At 39.3% G+C, this 16,653-nt stretch overlaps 1 protein-coding gene across 2 annotated transcripts in view; it reads right to left on the bottom strand.

Annotated features, from left to right (window-relative positions):
- STAT5B (signal transducer and activator of transcription 5B) overlaps window positions 1–16,653 on the bottom strand; it is a 65,338-nt gene that overhangs the window by 24,503 nt on the left and 24,182 nt on the right. Inside the window, exon 2 of one of the 2 annotated variants that reach the window (XM_047093574.1) lies at window positions 1,965–2,102. In XM_047093574.1, coding sequence (XP_046949530.1) covers window positions 1,965–2,092 — 128 coding nt within the window. In that variant the 5' untranslated portion in view covers window positions 2,093–2,102. Of the gene's footprint in view, window positions 1–1,964; window positions 2,103–16,653 lie in introns of those variants that run through there. The other variant, XM_047093575.1, reaches the window with a different exon arrangement.

Raw genomic sequence — 16,653 nt, forward strand, 5'->3', positions numbered from 1 at the left:
CTTAGCTTAAACATGAAGAACTGAACATTTTTTTTTATTGAAATCTTTATGTTCTTAAGAAAACCAAAATAAATAAAATTCAGGCTTTCCTTCATAGCAACACAAGTCTTTTAACATTCATTCGGTGAGAAACTACATGGGAGATCTACTAAATGAAATTTTAAATCACCAGAAACTTTCTACTAACAGTTTTCTGAACTCTCCAAATCATTAAAACAGAAAAGAAAATGAAAAGGAAATGGAAAAGCACTAAGCAAGGTGCAGCCGACATGCTTATATTTAGCTCTTTTTTTTCTTATCACTTCATTACACGAGGCTGAGATTTTTTAAATTGCCCAGAAAATTGCCTTCCTTTGGTGCTCTCTAGTTTTCAAACAGAAATCTGTTACTAACACATAACCTCAATTATTCCAAGGCAGCATTACTGACAGGTACCCAGCTCTCCCCAGACAGTCGCATAGTGGCCGGCTTCTCCTGGGCTCTGCCAGAGAGGACCCCACCCCGCCATGATGGTGGGGGGCCTGAAGTAGCTGATGAGCACGTCAGATCAGACAGACAGGCTTGTGGCCTCCCAACATGCTCCCAGACCCTGAGCAGAGCAGCAACAGCCTGCAATAATGTTGTCAATCTACTACATTATACTAATTCTGAAAGAATTTAAAAACAATTTTATCTCTGCGTATATAAGCAGGAATTCGGAAAATAAAAATAAACACGCTTGTTAAATCTGCCACCAAGACATGACTATTGTTAATATTTTGGTGTACTGGCTTTTAGCCTTTATGGGTATGCATAAACTTTGAAACATAGGGGCACGTGGGTGGCTCAGTCAGTTAATTGTCCGACTTTGGCTTGGATCATGATCTCCCAGTCGGTGGGTTCGAGCCCTGCGATGGGCTCTGTGCTGACAGCTGAGAGCCTGGAGCCTGCTTCGGATTCTGTGTCTCACGCTCTCTCTGCCCCTCCCCCGCTCACACTCTGTCTCTGTTTCAAAAGTAAATAAACATTTAAAAAAATTTTTAAAAACACCAACATCTCCATTGTTAATTTGTTATCAATACATTTTATTAAGTGATATACATATGCATACCTTAGCTGCCCCATTAAGCACTAAATTCTTTGTGGACATGGGCTTTTCATTTTTTTTTTTAAGTTTGTTTATTTATTTGTTTTAAGAGAGAGAGAGAGAGAAAGAGTGTGTGCACGAGTGCACGCCAGCAATGACAGGAGAGAGAGGGAGAGAGAGAGAGGGAGAGAGAGAGAGGGAGAGAGAGAGAGGGAGAGAGAGGGAGAGAGAGGATCCCAAGCAGGCTCCTCACTGTCAGCGCAGAGCCTGAACACAGGGCTCAACCCCATGAACCGCAAGGCCATGACCCTGAGCCAAAACCAAGAACCGGACATCCAACTGAGCCGCCCAGGCATCCCTGTGGACAAGGGCTTTATCTGTTCCTATCTTACACCCTATAGGCACTCAAAACATATTTGTTAACTGTTGTTTATTAGCAGCAATACTCTAATGCTTTTAGCCAGTTTACTAAAGGGGGGAAATCCTATTTTAAAAATCCTAAGAGTTATTCCACCTGCTTAAAATCTAAGCTAGGGTTAAATACCTTCTTATGGGTCATGTCTTTTTTTTTTAATTTTTTTTTTCTTAATGTTTTTATTTATTTTTGAGACAGAGAGAGACAGAGCATGAGCAGGGAAGGGGCAGAGAGAGAGGGAGACACAGAATCGGAAGCAGGCTCCAGGCTCTCAGCCGTCAGCACAGAGCCCGATGAGGGGCTCGAACTCACAGACTGAGAGATCATGACCTGAGCCAAAGTCGGATGCTCAACCGACTGAGCCACCCAGGCGCCCCCACGTCGTTTTTTAAAAAATGTACAACTTTTAAAGTCTCCATCATGTTTCCCTTCCCATATGCCCATGTTTCACTAAATCTGATAGAAAAAACTCTGTTCACTTACCAAGCTTGGCTTTCAATCCACTGGGATAAATAATGTCGCACCTCAATGGGGAAATGCTGACCATATAATGCTTGCATCTGATGAAGGGCATCGCCTTGGAGCTGCTGGGCTTGTATCCACACAGCCATGGTTTGCAACCTGTTAAACAAACAATCAGTGGTTTGGGTGGGGTTTTTGGTTTTTTTTCCCTTCAGCTTTTAAATCCACTAGACTAAATATTCACAGTTATAAAACCTAGAAACAAATGCTTTTAAGCCCTTCTTGGTAGATCAGTATTTTTGAACTGAATTTTAGCTTTAAAAATGTTTCAAAATGTACACATTCAACGTGGCCGTGGGAAGGTATATAACTGGGTCTATGAAGCTCTGACTGTAAAACAAACTGAAGTCCTACAAGTAAAAGTACAAAGCCAACATTAGGGGAAGAACTGCCTATAGCTTTGATATCACATATTCTTTACTTTTGTTCCAAACTTGAAGTAATAATAAGCAGTATTTCTGGGGCACCTGGGTGGCTCAGTCGGTTAAGTGTCCGACTTCGGCTCAGGTCATGATCTCATGGTTCAGGAGTTCAAGCCCCACATCGGGCTTGGTGCTGACAGCTCAGAGCCTGGAGGCAGTTTTGGATTCTGTGTCTCCCTCTCTCTCTGCCCCTCCGCCACCCTCTCTCTCCCTCTCAAAAATAAAGAAACATTATAAAAGTAATAATAAGCAGCATTTCAACAGGATAAATAATTAGCAAAGGGATTTTTAAAAGAATCACTTGTTTTGGATCTGGTATTCTGACTTTTAAGAAATATAATAAATGTGCTATTTTGAAAAAGACCCAGTAAAAGAAGAGTGAAAATATCTAAAGCATGAATTGAACCCTATGTGTTATTACTAGTTACCTAAGCTGCAACGCTTTACACATAAAGGGCACAGATTTATCTGGAAAAATGCCCCAAGTGTCATTTTCTGAGTTACTGTGAAGGAATTTATGAAACAATCTTCTGTTATAGTATTTAAAAATCTCTCTGACATAAAAACAATACATTCCAGCTAAGAATGTATTCTTAAACAAAGAATACAAGAACCATTGTATTCCAAGAGTAGGTAGATTTTTAAAACATGCTCTTGACTCTAGAAAAGGTTTTATAAAACTACCAAGATGCCTTCTCAGATTTACCAAAGAATTTTTTTTCAATATATGAAATTTATTGTCAAATTGGTTTCCATACAACACCCAGTGCTCATCCCAAAAGGTGCCCTCCTCAAAACCCATCACCCACCCTCCCCTCCCTCCCACCCCCCATCAACCCTCAGTTTGTTCTCACTTTTTTTTTTTTTAATTTTTTTTTTCAACGTTTATTTATTTTTGGGACAGAGAGAGACAGAGCATGAACGGGGGAGGGGCAGAGAGAGAGGGAGACACAGAATCAGAAACAGGCTCCAGGCTCTGAGCCATCAGCCCAGAGCCTGACGCGGGGCTCGAACTCCCGAACCGCGAGATCGTGACCTGGCTGAAGTCGGACGCTTAACCGACTGCGCCACCCAGGCGCCCCTGTTCTCACTTTTTAAGAGTCTCTTATGCTTTGGCTCTCTCCCACTCTAACCTCTTTTTTTTTTTTTTCCTTCCCCTCCCCCATGGGTTTCTGTTAAGTTTCTCAGGATCCACATAAGAGTGAAACCATATGGCATCTGTCTTTCTCTGTATGGCTTATTTCACTTAGCATCACACTCTCCAGTTCCATCCACGTTGCTACAAAGGGCCATATTTCATTCTTTCTCATTGCCACGTAGTACTCCATTGTGTATATAAACCACAATTTCTTTATCCATTCATCAGTTGATGGACATTTAGGCTCTTTCCATAATTTGGCTATTGTTGAGAGTGTGCTATAAAAACATTGGGGTAGGGGCGCCTGGGTGGCGCAGTCGGTTAAGCGTCGGACTTCAGCCAGGTCACGATCTCGCGGTCCGGGAGTTCGAGCCCCGCGTCAGGCTCTGGGCTGATGGCTCAGAGCCTGGAGCCTGTTTCCGATTCTGTGTCTCCCTCTCTCTCTGCCCCTCCCCCGTTCATGCTCTGTCTCTCTCTGTCCCAAAAATAAATAAACGTTGAAAAAAAAAAAACAAAAAACAAAACATTGGGGTACAAGTGCCCCTATGCATCAGCACTCCTGTATCCCTTGGGTAAATTCCTAGCAGTGCTATTGCTGGGTCATAGGGTAGGTCTATTTTTAATTTTTTGAGGAACCTCCACACTGTTTTCCAGAGTGGCTGCACCAATTTGCATTCCCACCAACAGAGCAAGAGGGTTCCCGTTTATCCACATCCTCTCCAGCATCTATAGTCTCCTGATTTGTTCATTTTGGCCACTTAGCAGAGAATTTTTAATTCATTTGGCAGAAACTCTCTGGGATCAACCCGATTGCGGCAGCAACATCACTTTCATGTACACAAGGTAGTAAAACTGAATCTTGCTCTATGATCCACAGTGTAGAATTTGATGTCAGGCAAGGCTAACTTGAAATCCATCCAAAATGATTTGGCTACTGATTTGCACAATTCTCTTAAGTATATTACGGTTAGGGTGCAGTAAATCAAATCTTGATTTTGTTGAGTACCAGAGACTACACATGTGTGTTAGGAAACAAAAATCCCTTCTCTGTTAGTTGTAGTTGTGCGATCGTATAACACTAAGCTATTTATGGGACAAGTCAGTTAGCCAACAATGAGGTGTGGGGTGGATGCCAGTTACCTATTTTAGACTTGTGCAGTGCTATAGAACACTTGAGCGGTGTACAATTTTATTTAGGGCTTTGGGCATTAAAGCTGGGATCACTGTAAGATCATCCAAGACATCAAATTTCAATGGCTGGGAGTTTACTAGGAGAAAGACTCAGATAAAAGAGCTCTCTCCAGAAGCAATCCCATGTTATAATCCAACATCTGGAAGACATTTAATTGTACAATATAATTTTTAATTAAATGAATCATATCCCAAGATTTTGGAAAATTGGAAAAGATATCAAAGGCTTGTTTTTTGGATAAAAGGTGACGGGATGGATGGGTTGGGTGGAGGTTCTTAGGCACTGAAGTGTATGGAAGAACAATGAAGGAATGAAGAACATAATTCAGGCACTCATCTCTTTTGGTGGTAAGGAACCGGAAAGAAGTAGGACCTCACTATAGCAGTCTTAATGAGTATGTGAACAATACCAACAGATACAAAAATTTTCTTGAATCTTCCATTCATTAGCTGAACTGACCCAAGAGACAAAAGAACAAAAACTGGGGGGAAACATTGATCTCTTCAGAGGCCCCTTAGGCCACTGAAAGAATGTAGTATTTTCTGGTCCATTGTATCCTCTTGGTCTACTTGACTTTTCTTCACATGATTTATCATTCCCGACATTTATCATATATTTGTTTACTGCCTTCTCACTACGGTGAAATCACCATGAACACAATGACTTTGTTTTGTTCACTGTTTCTCTTGGGCCTAGAACTGTGCCTGGCACATAAGCATTCTGTAAATTTTTGTTGTTGGTGAACAAATAAATGTATACACACAATTTGGTCAAATACATCAGGTCTTTTTAAAGTTATTGTGGAACAAGGTATCAGTATAAAATACCAAGATGGGGCACTTGGGTGGCTCAGTTGGTTAAGCATCTGACTCTTGATTTCGGCTCAGGTCATGATCTCGTGGTTCGTGGGATGAAGCCCTGCATCCAGCTCTATGATGACAGCATGGAATCTGCTTGGGATTCGCTCTCCCTCTGCCTCTCCCCACCACACTCATGCTTGCTCTCACTTTCACTCTCAAAATAAATAAACATTAAAAAGTTGAAGAAAAAAAAAAAAGGAAAGAAATACAGTACCAAGGCCAGAAAAGGGAACAGATTTTACAACTCAGATGAGTCTGTATTAACAATACTCTATTTGTTCCTTAATAACATATGCCACAATGTGTAATTTTACTTTTTAGTTTTTGCTAACTTATTTTTGTTTATCTTCCCCACTGAAGTCTAAGAACAGTGAGTAAAGGGAGGGGGGCCTGGGTGGCTCAGTTGGTTAAGCGTCCGACTTTGGCTCACGTCATGATCTCACAGTTCGTGGGTTTGAGCTCCACATCAGGCTGTGCTGACAACTCAGAGCCTGGAGTCTGCTTCAGATTCTGTGTCTCCCTCTCTCTCTGTCCCTCCTCTGCTCACGCTCTGTCTCTCTCAATCTCTCTCTCGAAAATAAACATAAAAAAAAACCAGTGAGTGAAGGGAGCACATTTATTTACTACTGTGTTCCCTAATGCCTAAGTATAATGGCTGCCATGGTAAGGAAGTAATCAAGACATATTTGCTAGTGAATAAATACATACGTGGTAAATATTTCACATATCCTGCTGGTTGAGCATATTCCAAGTATCCATTATTGCTTTAAGAAAGAAGTACAATGGTAATATGCCATATATATAGGGGTACTATATAAATATCATGCCATTGTGTCTTAAGTTTTATATTAGTTTTCACTTATTATCAAAGAGCAGAATGCTGAACTCTTAGAATCTGTCAGAATGTTTTTTATGGTTCTAAATATGAACATGTTGTAATATTTTCTAAAATGCTATTTGAAGAATAGCTGGTAAATATAAGGTGGTAACCACCTTATTTTGATAAGTACAAAATACTTTTAATTTCACTACATAAAAATGCTTTGATAGAGCTGGAGAGTAGATTTTGCCTACTAATCAAAAACATATAAAATAAAGGTACAATAAATAGTACAGCATCATTTTCATTTTACTTTTTAACTAAGAGTTATATGTGCATGGAATAGAAGATGAATTACTGCAATTGTCATGTAACAATTTAAAATATACAATTTGGAGAAAAAACCCACCCCACCCCCACTGTACCAGTAGAACCTAGAACCTAAGTAGCGCTTTCCCTCGTACATGCCCAAACTCTTCACACCCATCATTAAGCCATGCCTACGCCTGGCACAAGCCGAGACCCTGTCCTTTGTCACCAGTATTCATTCTGCCACCAAATACTACTCTACATATGCAGTAACTGTCCTCAATACAGGCTTTCTTTTGCTTATTTACAGGCAGCTCTGTCTTCAACGTGTGATGTTCTGACAAGGAAGTGGTTTGTATCTTTGGTAAATCATCACAGGGGCTTCTCTAAAGACTGGGAAATGGATTCACAATCTTATTTTTAGCCAAAGATGAGAATCAGTTGAGTTTTGCTTAGTTGCATTCTTAGTGTTCATAAGCATTCCAAACAACCCAAATTAGCCTTGGATGCAGAATGTCATACTTTCCAAAAGCCTAACGTGCGGAAATCAACCTTATATATTTGGATATATCCTAGGAGTCTCAAATAAAGCAGACTGTCAGGCACTTGTTTAAAAAAAGTTCAAAGTCTAATAGCTCATAATGTTACAGTCTTACTGAAAACCATAAAAATGAATGTCCACTAAAAAATGGTATGTGTGAGTGGGATTTAGGAATAATCTTGTCTCAATAATAAATACACTCTTATTAGATGCCTTCCCTTTTAAAAGTAAAATATAAACCTTTGTCAAGAAAAATATCACTCTAGGGGCGCCTGGGTGGCTCAGTTGGTTAAGCATCCGACTCTGGCTCAGGTCATGATCTCGTGGTTCATGAGTTCGAACCCCATGTTGGGCTCTGTGCTGGCAGCTTACAGCCTGGAGCCTGCTTCGGATTCTGTGACTCTCTCTCTTCTCTGCCCCTCCCCTGCTCATGCTCCCTCTGTCTCTCAAAAAATAAATAAACGTTTAAAGAAGAAGAAGAAGAAGAAGAAGAAGAAGAAGAAGAAGAAGATCACTCTCTCTGAAGACTTCTAGAACACTGTGGCCAAGGTCATGGTGCCAAGGTCCTCCAAGCTAAACTGTGGAGGAAGATAAGTATAGAGTACATGACAGTTGAAGGCTCCCAATGCATATACGCCAACTGAGTGAATATATTCTAGTTTGGGGTGGGAGTGGGAGGAGTTAAAATGTGTGTAGGGATCTGTTGCACTGGGCTTGTGTGCATAATTTTTGTTTTTTTTTTTTTAAGAGAGGAAGAGAGAGCACGGGCCTGTATGCAAGCCAGGGAAGGGCAGAGAGGGAGAGAGAAAGAGAATCTTAAGTAGTCTCCATGCTCAGTGCAGAGCCCAATGCAGACTTGATCCCACGACCTTGGGATCATGACCTGAGCTGAAATCAAGAGTCGGACGCTCAACCGAGCCACACAGGTGCCCCTCATGTGTACCTTAAAGCATTTAAAAAAAATTTTTTTTTAACATTTATTTATTTTTTGAGAGACAGAGAGAGACAGAGCATGAGCAGGGGAGATGCAGAGAGAGGGGAAGACACAGAATTGGAAGCAGACTCCAGGCTCTGAGCTGTCAGCACAGAGCCCGATGTGGGGCTCGAACTCACGAAGTGTGAGATCATGACCTGAGTCGAAGCCAGTCGCTTAACTGACTGAGCCACCCAGGCGCCCCCCTTAAAGCATTTTGTAACTCCTACTCTCCATCCCACCACAACCACCACCCCATCACATCATATCCCGGGACTAAAGTCTCTAAAATGGGAGTTAGAGTTTTGCAGATCATGGCAAATTCACCTAAATAGAGTTCTGTGAGATTCAACTTCTTGTACCTCTCTGTGCCTCAGTTTCCTTATTTATAAGACAGTGCTAATAATACATCCCTTGGGGAGTTGTAAAAATAAGTTAATATGTATAAATGCTTAAAACAGTGCCTGGTTCATCATAAGTTCTCAATTATTATTCTGACTTTACAACCTTAAACTTACAAAGTTGGCTTCCTTCTCCCTGTGTCCAGTTTTTTAATGTTTATTTATTTATTTTAAGAGTGAGTGAGCACACTGAGAGGGCTGTTCTCCCACCACTGAATTAGAACCCCAAGAACTGTGAAGGGTAGTGCAACAAGAGCAAGACTGAGCATAATAAACTCAAAAAAGAAAGAAAGAAAGAAAGAAAGAAAGAAAGAAAGAAAGAAAGAAAGAAAGAAAGAACACCCATTCCAATGTGCTTTTCTGACAGAGAAGACCAAGCCAGCAGGAAGTTGTGCCTTTTCCAAGGACACACCTGACCCCTACTAATTAAAGTATGAATTGTTAGCAACAAATATTTTGATTCATCTAATAAATAAAAAATAAATTTCAGAAATCAGATCAAAAAATGAATTAAAATAACATTTACTACTGTTATTATCCACCATCCAGATTTATCATTTACTATCATTTACTGGATATCTACTATATTATTTATAACAGGGGCGCCTGGGTGGCTCAGTCGGTTAAGCGTCCGACTTCAGCTCAGGTCACGATCTCGCGGTCCGTGAGTTCGAGCCCCGCGTCGGGCTCTGTGCTGATGGCTCAGAGCCTGGAGCCTGCTTCCGATTCTGTGTCTCCCTCTCTCTCTGCCCCTCCCCCGTTCATGCTCTGTCTCTCTCTGTCTCAAAAATAAATAAACATTAAAAAAATTATATTTTATAACAGTAAATACTTTTATGAATCCACTCATTTAATCCTCACACAAATATTAGGAGGTAGGCACTATTATTATCCCCAGTTTACAGATGAGGAAATCAAGGCTCAACAAATTAAACAGGATTGTAAAATGGCATAACAACTTTGGAAAACAATCTGGCAGTTCTTCAAAGGTTGAGTATGGAGTTACTATATGACCTAGTAGTTCAGCTCCTAGGTAAATGCCCAAGGGAACTGAAAGCATTATGTCCAAAAAAATTTGTACACAAATATTCAAAGCAGCATTACTCATAATGGCGAAAAAGAGGAAACAACCCAAATGTCCATCAACGAAGGGATGGATGATATGGATATAAGTGGAAAAATAAAATGGATAAAATGGAATATTATTCAGACATAAAAAGGAATGAAATACTGACACATGCTACAACATGGATGCACCTTAAAACATTACGCTAAATGAAGCTAGACACAAAAAGCTACCTATTATAAATTCCATTATATGAAATGTCCCAAACAGACAAACCCATAGACACAAAGAAAGTTGGTGGTTACCAAGGGCTGCAGTCATGGGAAGTGACTCTTCATGAGTATGTATTTCTTTTGGGGATGAAAAATTTGCTCCGGGTCCCACACCACTGGTCTGTGTTGGATCTGGGGAGTCTACCGCTTTATCGGGTGGCCTTTGCCCTGAGAACTTGTCGTGGTTTGTCATATTATTTTTTGTACTTTTCTGTATGTTTATTATATTTCATAACTTAAAAGAAAAAGAAATTAGAGCAAGAAACCTAATATGATAAGGCTCTGATTTGGGCAAAGGCTTGGACTAGTTGGCAGATGAAATAAGAGATACATAAACATTGCTTCTGATCTGAAAAGTCTAAGGCAAGGAATCAGGATTCAAAACTGTTAACTATATCAGCACCATTTAATACTTAAAGACTTTGGACAGAATATAAAGAGCAGTTCCTTAGTTATGTTTACTGCATTACTGTCAATACCAACATTATTACATATACTAAGTGGTGGCAGTCACCTAACCTAGTAGTAGAAACTTGGAGGGACAGAAAAATGTGAAATAGCAGTAATAGTGGATTAAAACTTTACTCATATTAAACTGAATATCAAGTAAGGTTTGAGTAAAATGATCCCATCTAAAAGTAGGTCAATACCAGAGCCATCTGCTCTTTAAAAAAATTTCTAAACACTACTTTATAAGCAATCAGGAAGGCAATTCTCTAACAAAATCAGATTATTAAACAGATGGGAAGAGAACAGAAAGAATCAAAGCATTTGGCTCACAAAGAAGCAAACAAGGAAAAATTTGCCCAGGCAACATAGAGATGATAATATTCTGGGAAGACAATCAGTCATAAATCTTCATGTTACAGCCAAATCATTACGTACTACTCTGGGAAGAAGAGTGAGAGGAAAGGGGGTGATGGAGAAGCAGAGGAAAGGTAGAGAGAGGGAGCTATCTGTGAAATATACAGATCAAGTCTTAGTGGATTATCATATATTTAAAATGCTCACCTAAATATAAGGCATCTTAGTGAAAAACGCAACCTCAAAAATAAAGAGAGTAGACTCAGACAAGGATCATATCATAGCAACTAAAACCATTAGGTGGTACTTGTTGGGGAATAGGATATTCACAGTCTCAAAGTGTTACCTCACCTATTACTTATTATTCACAAAGGGAAAAGTATATTTTCAGTGGAAGAAAATGATGAACAACCAAATAATCGAATATCCTCAATCATGGAACAAACTGACATTAGAGTAGTCTCCCCCGCTTACACGCAGGGCATATATTCTAAGACCCCTCGGTGGATGCCTGAAACTACAGATAGCACAGAACCCTATATATACTATGTTTTTCCTATACATACATATCTATGATAAAGATTAATTTATAGATCAGGCACAGTAAGAGATTAAAAACAATAGCTAAAAATAAAACTGAACAATTGTAACAATGTAGTATAATAAAAGTTATACGAATGTGGTCTAAGTATCTTATTGTACCACACCCATCCATCCTGTGATGTTAATGCCTACATGAGATGAACTGAGGTGAATGACGTAGGCAAAGTGATGTAGCATTAGGCTACTATTAACCTTCTGACAATATGTCAGAAAGACCGTGGGTAACTGAAACTGTAGAAAGTGAAACTGTGGATAAGGGGGGCTGTTGCATATGCCTCCAAATGTGATCTACTGAAAAGAATACACAAATTAATGTTTCACTTCTACTCATGTAACAGTCAGACAAATCCAAATTGTAAGACTCTTACGAAAGACAGAAAAATGGTAAAGGAGACTAGGAGTGACTGGGTGGCTCAGTCGGTTGAGCGTCCAACTTTGGCTCAGGTCATGATCTTACAGTTCCTGAGTTAGCCGCGCATCAGGTTCTGTGCTGATAGCTCAGAGCCTGGAGCCTGCTTCGAAGTCTATGTCTCCTTCTCTCTCAAAAATAAATAAACATTAAAAATTTTTAGATTAAAGGAGACTAAGGGACATGATAACTACCTAGGGCATAATTTTAAAAATAAACAAAACAAACCACATCTCTAAAGGACATTACTGGGACAATTAAAAATTAAAATTTTAAATTCAAATTGAATTTGAATATAGCCTATAGATTGGATATTACTCTGTCAATATTAAATTTCTTGAGACCGATAATGGCATTGAGGTGATACTGGACTTGTTCTTAGTGGATACATACTCAAGCATTTAAGGATAAAAAATGGTCGTGATGGCTGCAGCGGGCTTTCAAAGAGGGAAAGGAAGGTGGTGGTAGGAAGGGTGATAAAGGGAAGGTAATAATTGATCAATGTAGGCAAAGTGTACATGAGCGTTCATTCATTGTTCTGTCCTTTCCATTTTTCAGTAATTTAGAAGTTTTTCAAAATCAAAATTAAGGGCAAAAATTGCAAGAAAGAAAAACAAAAAACAGAGCAGAGGTTTGACCGTCATCTTGAAATTGTCCCTGGCAGCACATAAAAGTCTGGACTTCTGAGACATTGTGCTGAAGCTGGTAGGACACTGTTATACAAACTGGACTCCATGCCACGCTGGCCTACGGCTCGAATACACGTGCATTATCATCTGTGTTGAAATCCATTAAGCAACCTGAACAACCCATTTGGGAAGAAGCTACATCAATGCCATTTTCCAGATAACTAAAAACATTTTCTGTAGCCCACAAATAATGACCTTCTGCATTATGGAAAGTAAGAAATGATGTGAGACTGCCATGTAACCCTATGTTAGCCTCACAATTTCTAATAAATGTTTATAGCTGTACCCATTTTATACTGTTAATCAAGACCAACTCATCTTAGAATGTGGCTTTTGTATAGTTTGGATTAGTTCAGAAAATAAAAATTCCTACCGCAATATACTCAGTTTCTGTACCATTTAAATGAAAGATAATCCCTTCCTTCTTGTTTTGATTCAAAAAGGGCAATTTATTAATAAATCTATATATGTTCCCAATATTTTCCTCATTAAAGTTCACATCTTCCCTCTTACCATTGAGAATTACAGTAGCATTAAGTTTCCATTTAACAAAATTTGCTCTGAAGAGCACCTGACACTAGGGCAATTCCCAGGGACAAGCATTAGTTAAATTAGATAATATACAACAGTAAGAAACTGGAAACAACCTAAATTCAACATAGGAGGATGGTTAAACTATAATATATTAATCTGATAGAGTATTGTGTGACAATTTAAATAAAGTATGAAGACAATATTGAGATATAAAGCAATGTACATATATTTTTTAAATATAAAGAAAAGAATATTAAATGAAAAGTATACACAATGTGTATGCTAAAGAACAAATAACAGAGCAAGGTCAAAGAGAACTATAAACAGTTGTTCCATTTAGGTGAAGGCATTTTGGTACAATTTTTTTAATTTTTTTTAATGTTTATTTATTTTTGAGACAGAGAGAGACAGAGCATGAATGGGGGAGGGACAGAGAGCGAGGGAGACACAGAATCGGAAGCAGGCTCCAGGCTCCGAGCCATCAGCCCAGAGCCCGACGCGGGGCTCGAACTCACGGACCGCGAGATCGTGACCTGAGCTGAAGTCGGACGCTTAACTGACTGAGCCACCCAGGCGCCCCAGGTACAATTTTTTTAATAAAGTTTTTGATTTATTACATTTTGTTTAAAATGTAAATTTGAAATATAAATTTAATGAGCATGAGCAATTGGTACTACTCATCCCACAAGAACCAACCACAAAGGGACACACAGAAGACATAGAAACAAATACTTCCTACATGACAATATCCAGGTTATGGCACTTTCTTACAAGTTAGGTAGACTTGATTTAAGTAGGGCATGAAATAATAAAAATTCAGAAATTGCAATTCTTTCAAAAGAAGCACAATTCTATCACTTTCAAATACACAGCAACACAACGTGTTTTCAAGTAGTAGTTCAAGACTATTAATGGCTAAGATTAATTTATAATTTTGACATCTATTTATATTTTATTTAAATCCCCTAAATTGCCTTGCATTCAATAACTTTATTAATGTTATTCTTTCGTTTAACAAACCCTTCTTTTAAAAGTGGTATAAAAGTAAATGGCACAAAAATATACTTTGAAGTATTTATTTCAAGTCCAGAAGAAACCAAACAGTGTGTTTGTGGAGAGTAGAAGAAAAAAGGTTAAGAACACTTTGGTAATTTTTGAACTTGAGGGATGAATTTATGGATATTCATTATATACTATTCTCTTATTTTGTGTATGTTTGAAAATGTTCATACCAAAAAGTTCAAAGTACCAATAGGGCAAAAAAATGGGTAAACCAGAACTTAGACCAGGTTGAATATTAGTGGTCTCAGGGGTAATGGAGTTTGCATTTAGAAGGCTTTATTGTGACTTCTGAAAGAAACATGGAAAATTGAAAGAAAAAAAAAGAATGGGAAAGTCATATTTCAAGACAAGAAATACTACAGACTTAGGTTCACGTTTGGATGATTTTTCATCCACGATATGACTAAATGTCCCTGCAAACTTGTACCAATTATTAAACAGAATGGAATACACAGAAAACCACTCACAGCAGTGCAAGATTTCCCTTTCAAAAACCACACTTCTATTATCCCTAATGATGCACCTGAACACAACTGGCCTAGGTGAAGTCCCTTGATAGTTCAAAGGTAACAATTCAACGCTATAGAAGATTATACTTACAAGATCAGATCCCGGAAGGCCTTAGCCATCAGTTCCTCACTGTGCTCCTAGGCCAACAGAACTGGGGGAAAGTCTTCCTATTATGTTGATATTGACTGACTTTGTGTCAAGAACCTACACCCAAAGCCTAAGCAAGGTTTGCACTCCCTCTGGGATTCTTCACTATCTCAGGAAGGTTGAACAGATCAGACCAGTTTCCAAGAACAGAAAAGAAGCACTGTAGGGAAATCCTGCTAAGGAAGCCTGAGCTAATTCTCCCTCCCTACACCTTTTCTGCACATCAACACTAATGCTCACCTATCAACAGTATCTTTACTATCAACAGTAAACACTAGGAGAGAAACCAATAATATGTTGGAAAAGCACACCTATCCAGTGAACCCCAACTAAATGGAGAACACTGTATTCTGCCCTTTTTCCATGTAGCTGTATTCTTTGCATTTACCAATAACCATAATCAACTTCATTTTTGCTTACAGTTACTTAAATATAAATCATTTCAAAAAACAAAACAAAACAATGAACCTAAATATGCTTTGGTTTGGGGCGCCTGCGTGGCTTGGTTGGTTAAGCATCCGACTTCGGCTCAGGTCATGATCTCGCGGTCCGTGAGTTCGAGCCCCGCGTCGGGCTCTGTGCTGACAGCTCAGAGCCTGGAGCCTGTTTCGGATTCTGTGTCTCCCTCTCTTTCTGCCCCTCCCCTGTTCATGCTCTGTCTCTCTCCGTCTCAAAAATAAATAAATGTTAAAAAAAAATTTAAATATGCTTTGGTTAAAATAAGGGAAGACCAAAATCTGCTCTTTAAGAGAGAAATGTCCCATCAGTTGGTTCCTTTGTTACTCACTGGCTGATAACCCATTTATGAAGCCCGACTGCAGCTTTTGGAAAATGATGTCAGTATGTGGGGTAAAATGCTCACTGTGTTTAAGTAAAACAAGTCCTGTAGGAAAGGTGGTCCCACAATGGATAGCAGGTATGTTAAGAAGCTAATTCTAATTCTGAGATAAAATGACATTTAAATAAAAGCTCACACTGGGGCACCCGGGTGGCTCAGTTGGCTGAGTGTCCGACTCTTGGTTTCAGCTCAGGCCATGATCTCACAGTTTGTGTGTTTGAGCCCCACATCAGGCTCTGTGCTGACAGTGCGGGGCCTGCTTGGGATTCTCTTTCCCTCTCCCTCTCTCTGCCTTCCCCTGCTCAAGCTCTCTCTCTCAAAATAAATAAATAAACTGAAATAAGTAAGTATATAAATAAATGCTCACATCTCAGAAAATCAAAATGCAAAACGTTTGTTCTCTCAGGAAAAAAGGTTGTCTGGTATAAGAGGTAATACTGATATCAGAACGTTCAACACTAAGATGAGTTGAAATTGTGCACCAAGTAATTGTCCACGTATACCACAGCATTAACATTGGGTCTCTGCAATACAATTACTTTCGCTAAAACAGACTACTTTTTCTGGAAAAGCATTCTCTCTCGCTATGTACTGAGGAAGATATTTCTACACAACTGAGCACCGTGAACTTGAGTGCACAGGACAGAGGCAGTGAAAGCATAACAGCTTATGCCCCAAGACATCAGCCAGGATAACGGCAGAACCCTGCTGTGCATATATGTTCTTTTACAGGCTGCACTGTTACAGGAAGAAGCAAAGAGCAGCGATTTCCTTCCAAAAGGTCAGCTGCCTCAGACAGACCAAACAGAAAGCAGTTAATTCTTGCCAACTTCCCCTCCTGCTTCTGCAGCTAGTACGCAAGAGCATTTGGTTTCCAGTAAAGCTCCAAAGAAAAACAAAGCAAATGTGACACCCAGAACTGAGGCAATGTAAAGTGTCTCACTTGACTAAATTAAAGACAATAAGATCACACAGAGCTACACTTTTTAAACGGCAATGGAACCGTTAAGAACTACCAGATTTAATGTGGACTTAATATGAGGAAAAGAACAGACTTGGA

This window comes from Lynx rufus, unplaced genomic scaffold, assembly GCF_022079265.1.
Source record: "Lynx rufus isolate CCGP_SWC_20201006 ecotype Redwood Valley unplaced genomic scaffold, mLynRuf1.p SCAF_34, whole genome shotgun sequence".
Taxonomy (NCBI): Eukaryota; Metazoa; Chordata; class Mammalia; order Carnivora; family Felidae; genus Lynx; species Lynx rufus.